This window comes from Neoarius graeffei, chromosome 27 (genome assembly GCF_027579695.1).
Source record: "Neoarius graeffei isolate fNeoGra1 chromosome 27, fNeoGra1.pri, whole genome shotgun sequence".
Classification (NCBI taxonomy): Eukaryota; Metazoa; Chordata; class Actinopteri; order Siluriformes; family Ariidae; genus Neoarius; species Neoarius graeffei.
Window position 1 is genome coordinate 8,059,445 of NC_083595.1, and position 11,243 is coordinate 8,070,687.

Here is an 11,243-nt window from a genome sequence, read left to right on the forward strand (position 1 = left end):
AGTCACGCTCACCACACGCCCACTGGTGACACATCCTGTGCAAATGTGACCATAGGCTTTTTTTTTTTTTTTATACAGAGTTTGCACACTAAAATGTCAGCAAATATAACGGAACCCGCGTTTCTGCCAACCTTTTCGCTCTAACTTCGCGCTTAAAGGAGATACGCAGGACCATGACCTCACTTTGTTTATAAATGCCTTGAGACCTCAAGAATGGCACAGGAATAGTTAAATTTTTACAATAAAAGAGATTTATATAGGTAGCGGTCTGAGTGAATGACCTTGACATCCGTGACGTCACAGCAGGAAGGCTATCGGTCTCATTGCCATTTCCGCTATACTAAAACACAGCTGACTGCAACTCCGATCCTCCATTTTGAGCTAATTTATCGCCATGCCACGTAGATGTGTTGCTGGCGGGTGCAGCGACACGACAGAAGGTGGATTTACGTTGCATTCATGGCCCAAGAATGTTCAAACTGCAAAGATTCGGACGCATTTTGCGAGAAGTTCATGGATTGGGCGCCTACGAAGTGGTCTGTCCTCTGCTCTAAACATTTTACTGAAGACTCGTACGAGACCTCTGATCTGTTGGAGTGTTGGCTATAAGGCCGGATTGAAAGAGGACGCAGTATCAACAATTAAAGGAAAAGAAAACTACAAGAAAAGGAAAGCAAGTTCAGTTGCACCAGTTCTCCCGGAGTGTGAGCCGAGGGTTGTTGGTAAAACAGGACGGGACGGGACATATTATCGCTCGGGCAGTGACCTCCTTGCGGTTGTTGCTAAACCTGGTGACGTCCCATCCCATCCCGGGTTTTAGTAATTGCCTGAGCTGAGCAGTAATGGCGGAGTACTCAGTATGGAGAAAATGGAGAATGAGTGGAGCAGCCATCTGATTTCTCCACTGGATATGCTCGCCTCAGCAGCAATATCTCGCCCTTACGTGGAAGAAGTGAATGAACGGAGAACTGAAAGACTTCAAAAACAAATCTGCCACAAGATCGGCCTTCAAGAAGCGAGAACACAGATGGGTAAGATGCGACTCTCATTTGGATACAAAAACACTCGTTGTTTACCTGCATTTAGATTAATACATGTAACTTGTATTGTGTGTTTAAGTTAGCGGTATGAGATTATTTAATTTGCTTCAGAATGTGATCGTCTCAGTTCATCTGATTATTTAATGAGCCTTTTACATTTTATCAGTGAAAATACATGCATGTAAATGTATGTTGCATAAGTTATAACACCCATCCTGTTTTAATGAGAGTCAACACACAATCAATGAAGTCAAATCAGTCTTAGTTGAGCAAGTCGGTAACGGGATTCCTTACTTTCACCATAAGTTTTTATTTATATGACTGGTCTATAGCTGTAAAAGGCCTCGGACTTAAAACTGGTTCCTGCTGCAACGTCACACACTCGGGGCTGGCTGGCTCAGCTCGAATGCCAACTTTGTGGTCGATTTTAACTCAGATTTTTTTTTTTTAAATTCCCATTTATGCAGCATACAAAGAGTCAAGGATGGAGATACTATCCACTCAAATTTACTGAAAAATAAAAAAAAAAGTTCTGCCTATTTGCTTTAAACACAAGGTGACTCTGCAGCGCAGTACATAGTTACTCAAACATATTAATCACACATACAGCTGTTATACAAGACGACGCCCTTTTTACTTTCTTTCGGTGATGTCTCGCTGCATAGAATCAGATCGACAGGCACAGAGGTGCACCCTGACGGCTCGCTCATGAAATAAGTCACGTCTCGATTTCATGATGTTACGGAAACGTTTCGAAGGAATAACCTGATGAAGGAAGGTTAACTTGTTTCTTTTAAAACAGTACATTTTATTGCTCTGCATTTAATAATAAATTATATTTATTGCGCTTTACATACAGTACTCTAAAGCGCTTGATTATAATTTAAAAAAAAAAAAGTCAGAAACACATAGGTAATAGTTTTATCACTGCATTCTTATCTGTATATTGCATAGCCCTTTTTCTTTTCGCATGCCTGATAGATAACTTGCAGCTCTAACAGCTTGGGCTCAATAAAGAATCTCTCTTACCAACACATTTCCAACTTGAAATTTCCTGGAATTACTTCTACATTTTGTCTCATATTGATACAAAACAGCACGCGTTGTAATCTTTCAGGATGTCTGCAAGCAACGATGAACTGACCTGGAACCCCAGAGATACTGCAGGAACAGTTCTGGGAAACTAATCACATCCGAATAGGGCTCTACCGAAATTCGTCATTTATTAATTTGTGCTAGCAGTGCTGGCACAAATCGTTACCCTCACCTCAGGATCTTTCTACTTTTATTACTACTACTACAGTTTTAGGACACCATTTCTCCATCAGTTTTCAACCAATGACCACCAAATTTCATATGAAGAATACCTCTGGACTGAATGGGAGCGTTCGTCGTGACGTCACGAAATGGTCATGTGATGTTTTGGTTGGCAAGAAGCTATTTATAAATGGCCGATCGGCGTTATCGGGTCATTAATTAATGTCGTGTTATCAGCTGCACATGCAGATTTGATAAGAATGATCCCAAGAGCTTTTACCGCATTCCAAAGAAACCTGAAGCTCGCCGAAAGCTTTGGATCGCAGCAATTAAGCGTGACAAGTGGGAACCTACCGACAACAACCGTGTTTGCTTTCGACACTATTTTGCAGTTTAATATTACGTTAGATAAAATTTCCTCATCAGAAATCATTTGTTGTGCTCTGACCTTGCTTAGACATCAACCAAAAGAGGAGTAAAAACGCACGAGCAGCTTATTTGTATGCAGTACACGAGTACGATTTCCGCAAACGCGCTCGCGGCAAATTTATGTACTTTTTACAGTACGAAATATTTGACATTAGAAGATTGGTCGAACTTTTCATGATATGTATTTGAAGATGGATAGCATCGCCTGGATTTAAAACACTGCTTGTGCGTTCTAAATGTAGAACTTGCTTAAGTTTAGGACTGTACTGTATATCTTTGGTGTGCGTGTGTGAAGCAACAACAAACTTATGTTTCAAAGATTATATTGTGCCTATTTAACCTTTATGTCTATTATTAGGCAAAAAAAAAAAGCAAATGAGTATTTCAATAAAACAACGAAATAATTAACACTTGTATGCATCAAGAGACTTGTCAGCTTTCGTTGATTCTTGTGTGTATATTGAAGGCGTGTCAATCACAGGCATGTGGATATCGCCGAAGGTCAGGTCAGACCAGGTGCTTGGATTTGGGTCCCATTTGTTCGTAACTGCGTAAGGATCAGGCAAAACTTTGGCGACACTCACTACGTTTACATGCACATAGAGAGAATCGAATTTCTGCCGTTGCCCGACTGAAATCGAAGTTCAAAATGCCATGTATACACCTTAATTCGGCTGAAATTGAACCGAACTTGATTTCTCGGAATCAAGCTACACGACCTAGATTATGCGATTTCTGCCGAGCTACTTTGTGCATGTAAACCCTATCGAGCTAGTTGTCGAGCTACTTCCGGAAGTGACGAGACCACAAGCGGGAAACACAACAGCCTCGGTCGGCATGACAACGAATCATGACAACAGCATGAATCTTTTCTTTTTGTGGCATTGTTTGCACTGTTAAAATTTAGCTCACTTACTGTATCACCAAATACATCTGTACAGCTGTTGCATAGCTGTGAATTGTGTACATAAACAAGTCATTGTATTTGTGTATATATATATATATATATATATATATATATATATATATATATATATATATATATATGTGTGTATGTCCAACATTTGAAGAATGTCAATAAAAACAAAACAATTGAACTTTGTGTGTTTATTAAGACACAAGTTAAATTGTAAGCAAAAAACGGACTTTAGAAAAATATTATTGTGCAAAATAAGTTGTCTTACAAAACAGTGGTCTGCGCCGGACAGTTTGTAGCCATAGTCTGTTAGAGCAAGCCTAACAGCTTGAACACGGAACTGCTAGTGTTGCCAGATTGGGGGTTTTAAGTGCATTTTAGTGGATTTGAACTTGTTTTGGGCTGGAAAACGTCAGCAGTATCTGGCAACACAGCAGCTCGATTTGGACGTGCATGTAAACAGTCACTGTTATACTGAAACACTGCTGCATATCTCTGCTTGGCAATGAACTCGCATACCGCGATAAATTGCTATGAAAACTAGGTGATGCAACGTTGTCGGCTATTGCGAATGGTTCTTGCCAACCAATTTTACACGCATGCGCAATATTACGTCATGCTCTAGTTTGGCGAACGCTCCTATGACTTTTGGTGGTGATCTGGATCACCAAACCAGAGCGATCCATGAGAAAGAAAGGAGGGGGAAAAAAAAAGCACCCAGTTTTTCCCAATCCCTTAACTGTCAACTTTCATGTCCCCTTCGATCAGTGTTTTTTTTGTTCAGTAAAAATGACCTTAAAATTAAAAAAAAAAAAAAAAAAGGCAGTTTAGTCATCTTCTGATTAAGGGGAAAAAAAGAAAGAAAAAAAAAACCTTCAACTCAATGCTTTTCAAAATGGACGCCAGTTAGAAATGGTATTAAAATTGTTAGTACAAATCACTACCTCAAAGAGGCACCAAAGAGCGGCTGTGCTGAACGAAGTACACTAGAAAGTGTACACCATGCGCAGTTTTTATAACCTATCTAGGGCATTTGTGTAGGGAAGACTGACCGGTTTGTACCTCGACCCTCGAAGTCAATAAGTTGTGTATTAAAGCCACACTCACCGACGGGGTTGGCTTTCAGCCAGGCCTCACAGTCCGCTGCCATGACTTCAACACTTGGTGCAGGCAAAAACAGCTGTTTATAAGACTCTAAAAAGAAGATTTAAAACAATAAATAAGAAAACAACAAGGACATTTAATTCATTTTGCATTCAAATCAACTGACTAACTTCAGCGCGAGCTCCAGGTCCTCACACCAAGGCGCAGCTTCTTCAAAACGCCACAGTGAGATGATTACAGGTCAAATTAAACACACATTTAACAAACAAAACCAGTTATTTCGCTTCAGAATATAATTTAGTGCTTAAATCCTGCAACGTCGCTTCCGTTTTAGCCGAACTGGTTTGTTATGTACACAAGCAGCAGGAGCTCGCACCAAATCCGCAACCCAAACCAACACACACCACACTACCAAGTGCACTCCGTGTCCATCATTGTGCCAGCAGCCCACACAGGCCCCCTACACAGGAAGAACACAGCCATTTGGGACACAACCGCAACCAAACCTGCGTCAGCTCCATTTAACAACCCGATATAATTATTTTCTAGAAAACCGCGTAGTCTGCGGTGACTAAACCGCTCTCAGTACAAATAAGAAGCAAGTTATGTGACAAATAAAAAAAAAAAAATCTCTCACCTCGCTTTCCGCACGCTAACGCAGCCTTTCTGTTTGCAAACGTCTTCTGTTCACTCTGCCCAGCAACTCAATGATGCAGGCGCTCCTATTGTGCGTTCCGATTGGTCAGTTTATTTAAAGTCCTGACGTTAAAGCAACCAATAAGATACGTAGGCTGGCTGAAGGAGGCGGGAGAGGTCGGGGCCTTCTCGTGCTTGAGAAATCGAGAAAATTCGCACTGAGTCGCAGCGCCACCTGGCGGCCAACATTAAGTACAGCCACTGCATGACGTCATTGCTTCTGATTTTGCGTTGAGCGACCTGTTTAGAAAAATGATCAAAAATGAAGAATAACCGCGCTGTCAGGATGGCCTCAAATAAAACGGATAATTACTTTATATTAAACACATAAATAAAAAGGAATTCGTGCCTTGCAAGGCAAGCAGAAAAAGAGCTAAAAACCCTAACTGAAATTTTCAAAAATAATAAAAGTAAACAAAAATACTATCTGAATATTAGAGCATTTTTTTTAAACTGAAGTCTATAATTATAGGAAGTTTCTACTGAAATGTATGAAGTGTATTCCAAATCAATTCAAACACAAATATCACGAAGTATTTGCTTACTTTTCTGTATACAGTGCCTTGCAAAAGTATTCACCCCCTTGGTGTTTTTCCTGTTTTGTTGCATTACAACCTGGAATCTCATCTCATCATCTCTAGCCGCTTTATCCTGTCCTACAGGGTCGCAGGCAAGCTGGAGCCTATCCCAGCTGACTACGGGCGAAAGGCGGGGTACACCCTGGACAAGTCGCCAGGTCATCACAGGGCTGACACATAGACACAGACAACCATTCACACTCACATTCACACCTACGCTCAATTTAGAGTCACCAGTTAACCTAACCTGCATGTCTTTGGACTGTGGGGGAAACCGGAGCACCCGGAGGAAACCCACGCGGACACGGGGAGAACATGCAAACTCCGCACAGAAAGGCCCTCGCCGGCCACGGGGCTCGAACCCGGACCTTCTTGCTGTGAGGCGACAGCGCTAACCACTACACCACCGTGCCACCTACTTTGGAGGTGAAAAAAAAAAAAAAAGTGTGTGTATAAGTATTCAACCCCCCCAATTCCAGCTGCAGGCTCTTGGGGCATGGCCGTATTACCTGAGCACATTGAGCCACTGGGATTTTTGCCTGTTCCTCAAGGCAAAACTGCTCCAGCTCCATTAAGTTAGATGGCCTGTGTTTGTGTACAGCGGTCTTCAAGTTTAGGGTCATAGTCCTGCTGGAAGATGAACCATCATTCCCCCGCTCCAAAAAAAAAAACACCTCAAGAAATTAGCGTTTGGTGAAAATAAACTGCCGGTTTAATAACCATACAATAAAACCTGCAACTACCTTGATGAATTACACTTAAAAAAAATTCAGAACAAAAAATAAGGGCAAAAATGCACAAGCAGCAAAGGTGGAAACCAATGGTGGTGGGATCACGAGGAAGGACTGACAGTTTATAACCCCCGACTCCAAAACACACACACACACACGCGCAAACAACAACCACCACCCAGTCACACTACCACACATTCAGTCTCTCAGTCACACTCACTCATGAACTTAACGAATATGGATCTGATATGCAGTACAACCATGTTAGATTTCACAAATATCTGGCAGAGTGAAACAGGTTTTCCTCAATAATTGCCCTGGATTTACTGCCATCCATCTTTCTTTCAGTCCCTGTTAATGAAAAGCATTTCCACAGCAGGATGCTTCCACCACCATGCTTCACTATGGGAAGTGTTGGCGTATAGCATGTCCCATAATGGCCAAAATGTTCAATTTTAGTCTCCTCTGACCAGAGAACCTTAATTCTTCCAGGTGTTCGGGGGAGTCTGCCACATGCTGTTGGGTGAACTCCAAACACGTTTTCTTATTATGGTAGATGGGATTCCACTGAAAAACGTAAGGCAATTTCGCCATCTTGGACACATGATAACACCAGCAATTCTTCGGCCTTTCTTCACCAACGCATATCCTCGGCATTTGAAAAATGGAATGCACTGGAACAATTTCTGACGGACCGCGAGATATATCTTTCTACACGTATAAAGATATTAAACGCGTGCGTACGGAGCAGATTACTATGTAGTGTCCAAGCATGGCAACTCTCATCAGCAGAGGCCAAGAGACTGGACGTTATTTGGAACAGTTTTCTTAGGAAAATGGTTGCTGGCGGGTTTGCCAGGAAGAACACAGATCCTACTATAGGAGAAGTGGACTGGGCCTTTAAAATCTCTAACTCCCGTCTCCATGAGATGACCCAGAGCCAACGAATTGAAGAATTTTGCCATATTCAACATCTCCACTATATTGGTCATCTATGTAGAATGGACAATACTTCCCTCCTTAAACAGGTCCTATTTGATAAAAGGCGAAATTGAGGTAAAATATGGAACATTGAAAAAAAGACAATTGATAAAAACATGCATGGACAAAAAGGACATCATGCAACTTATTTAAGTTGCAAACCCCATGACTGTTCATGTGTCAAGTGGGAAACTCTGATGATTATTGCTTTTTTTTCTTTAAGCAATGGCTTTTTATGCCTGGCCACTCTTCCATAAAGCCCCGTTCTGTGGAGTGTATGGTTTACAGTCGTAGTGTGGACAGATTCTCCCATCTCCACTGTGCAGCTCCTTCAGCGTTAGCTTTGGGGTCTTTGTTGAATCTCTGATTAATGCCCTCCTTAAGGGTCTGAGAGTTTTGTTGGGCGGCCTTCTCGTCAGGTTTCTAATAGTGCTGTATTCTTTCCATTTTGCTACTGACCCTTCCCACTCATGTGAGCTTCGTAAATGCGACCGCCATTTTGGACATGAAGTGGACTTCGGTTCGAATCGGTTTGAATGCGAGGAAGACGAAAACCAAAAACATAAAAGAAAAAGGAGCGAGATGCAGAAAACACCTTCACTATCCAGCGACATAGGGCATTTACAGGGCGAGCAGAGGGAGAGGTATTTGCAAAAATTGAGGTTAGCAGGCTTAGAGAACGACGTTTACCTGCTTCCACCAGGATTGTTCACTGACTGCAACAATAATACCCAAGTATCCGTCGTAAAGACGTGAAACTCGTCGAGTGACGAGTGTGTTCATTGATAAGCTAACACAATCTAAAAGTAGACATACCATCACACTGCCCTGGCGCTGTGTACAGTTTACCTTCTATGGTTTGTGCACTCACTATTTGCCATTACTTTCTCCAACCGTTGTTACAGATTACAGGGAACGGCCTGGATTTAAGAGACAAATACATGTTCCTCTTGTTTTGAACACTTATTTGTAGGACATTACCTCTGATCTGTCCTACAGTCTACCAACAGCAAAGGAACACAACGTTAGCTAATGTCGTTAGCTAATAGCTACTACAGAAGAACAAAGAGGTTACAATGGGTTATTTTAACCTATTTGGTTACACACTCGCCACCACAAAATGTTAGGCCCCGGTCACACCGCCCGGACTTTGCTGGAGCGTTCCTTGAACGGTGGGGGGGGGGGGGGGGGGGGGGGGGGGCGAATTTCGACAACGCTCGTCACCGCACACAAAATGGGAAAAAAATCGAAAACACGGGCGTTGGCTTAGCGGTGCACCGCTGAAGCCGGCGTTGCTTTAGCGTTGGTTTAGCAGTAGCGAGCGGTGACGCGAGCGTTGGTATAGCGGCGTTGTGCGCATGCGGGCTTTGGCTCGGCGGGGGTATAAAATTGGTTTAGCACCAATCATAGCAAGTCTCTCAGCATCCATGGTGATACAGTTTTACTGTAACTTTGAGCAAATTCGATATAGATGAGGTCTGAACTCAACGGCAGCTCGATTCCAAATGAGCTCCTGGTCCATTTCTCCCCGTATTTATAGCCAAATTCTGGTCCCGCTCCGACACCTCTATACCAACGCCAAACCAAAGTTCATCGCCGCCATGGATAGCTGCTTCAACGCCCGACACCGTTCCAGCAACCCCGTGTCCGCTCGTAAAACGCTTACAACCGCTCCACCGAAGTTTGTGCAACGTTTAATCGCCGCCCGGGCAACGCTGGCGAAGCAGCGGTGGTCCAGCGTTCAAGATTTCTGCGTTGGCCTAGCGGACCCAAGCGTCCACGAACTTGCGTCTAGCGGTGCCAAACTTTGACTGGGCGTTGGTGGAGCGGGGGTGAACTTTGCCGGGGCGGAAAATTGCCCCCTCCTCACCGCTCGCAATATTTTGTGCAGCTCAAAACTTTCGGAGCGGTAGGAGGGCCCCTCGAGAAACATCAGCGGTGGCCGAGCGTATACGGCGTTGCTTTAACGGGGGCCAACTTTTGTTAAACGGTGGTGAACGGTTACGAGCGGTGATGAATTTTTTTCACCGCTCCAGGAACGCTCCAGCAAAGTTCGGGCGGTGTGACCGGGGCCTTAACAGTAATGTAATGCCTTTTCTGGCTAATTTTATTCGTCTTACCTCCAACAAAGTGGTCACTACACAAGCGTTGGTATGCCGAGGGCTGCCAATCTTTCCTGTTAATGGCCGCTATCCATCTTCTCCGTCGGTCAGCATCTGTCGGGATCCGATAAAATGATAAATCTTGCCTTGTGTGTTGATGGTTACTACATGCAGGTGCACAACAATATAATGGCATGATGGAAGTCTTGCTGAAAGTAAAAACTTTCTTTGATGGCTATATTCCTTTCGATGCTTCGCCGTCGTTCCTCGTTGTTGGCTGTGGTAGACTACTGGTAGTTCATGTCCAAAATGGCGGCCGCGTTTGTCGTGACGTCACGTGGGATGGGTCAATAATGGATTTAACGGTGATCTGTGGGATGCTCAGAGTTTGGGATTTTTATTATACAACCCCACATGGATTTATACTTCTCCACACCTTTCTCTCTGACCTTTTGGAGAGCTTCTACATCTTCAGGTTTTTTTGCTGAGTGGTGCTGCAGCCTCAGGGGCCTTTCAGAACAGATTCGTTATCCTGACAACACGTGACAGATCACGTGACACTTTGAACGGACACACGAGGACTTGAAATCAACTAAATGTAACTTCTGGTTGGACTAGAGATTATTTAGGGGTTGCATAGCAAAGTGGGTGAATGTATATGTACTCACCTTTTCCGTTTTTTTTTTCATTCCACTTTCAGCAATTGGAACCAATCCATTTTAATTCCGGGTTGTAATGCAACAAATGGGGAAAACTATCGGGGGGGGGGGGGGGGGGGGGGGGGGTGAATAATTTCATAAGGCACTGTTCTTGGTACCGGACAAGAAACTTCCACACACAAACAATGCGACACGATCATTTCTCCAAATGTTTATTGAAGAATTTGCATTGAAACATCTGAGTAATATTTTCAAAAAATGGTCGTGTCTCGAAAGCGGGACACTGATAATAATACTGTACAAAACATGCGGAAGAAAAAGCCTTCCATAACCCGTCCCCTTTACTGCAAATTAGCGTCACACACACACACAGGCTTTACACAGATTCGCCTCGGACAGGAGAAACAACGCACATGGTCCAGTTCAAGTAACACTACATTTCAAAAGCATGATACACAGCGTTGACGATAAAAGGGTTGAGTCCTGGTTTTATATTTTTTAAATAAAATATACTGTATTATTAACAACAGTGAGTCATTTCTCACTGACCTGAGGACAAGTGTGCAAGACAAGAGTCCTGATTCAAAAGGCAGTCGTTTTCTTCCAGTTTTCAAGGACATCCAGTGCATCAAAAATAATAGCACTTTCTCTGATTGACAAACCAGCCCTTAGCCTTAATAAGGGAATCACGCTAACCAACCCTTACATTGTTTACATCATGTATTAGCACATTCCTGATTACTCTGTACA

General features: G+C 43.0%; 1 protein-coding gene across 2 annotated transcripts in view; it reads right to left on the reverse strand.

Annotated features, from left to right (window-relative positions):
• Window positions 1-5,471, reverse strand: part of pdcd4b (programmed cell death 4b) — a 30,641-nt gene extending 25,170 nt beyond the window's left edge. Inside the window, exons 1-2 of one of the 2 annotated variants that reach the window (XM_060911517.1) lie at window positions 5,384-5,471; window positions 4,750-4,836 (exon numbers count right to left, since the gene is read on the reverse strand). In XM_060911517.1, coding sequence (XP_060767500.1) covers window positions 4,750-4,792 — 43 coding nt within the window. In that variant the 5' untranslated portion in view covers window positions 4,793-4,836; window positions 5,384-5,471. Of the gene's footprint in view, window positions 1-4,749; window positions 4,837-4,916; window positions 5,140-5,383 lie in introns of those variants that run through there. The other variant, XM_060911518.1, reaches the window with a different exon arrangement.
• Between the last annotated feature and the right edge of the window lie 5,772 nt (window positions 5,472-11,243).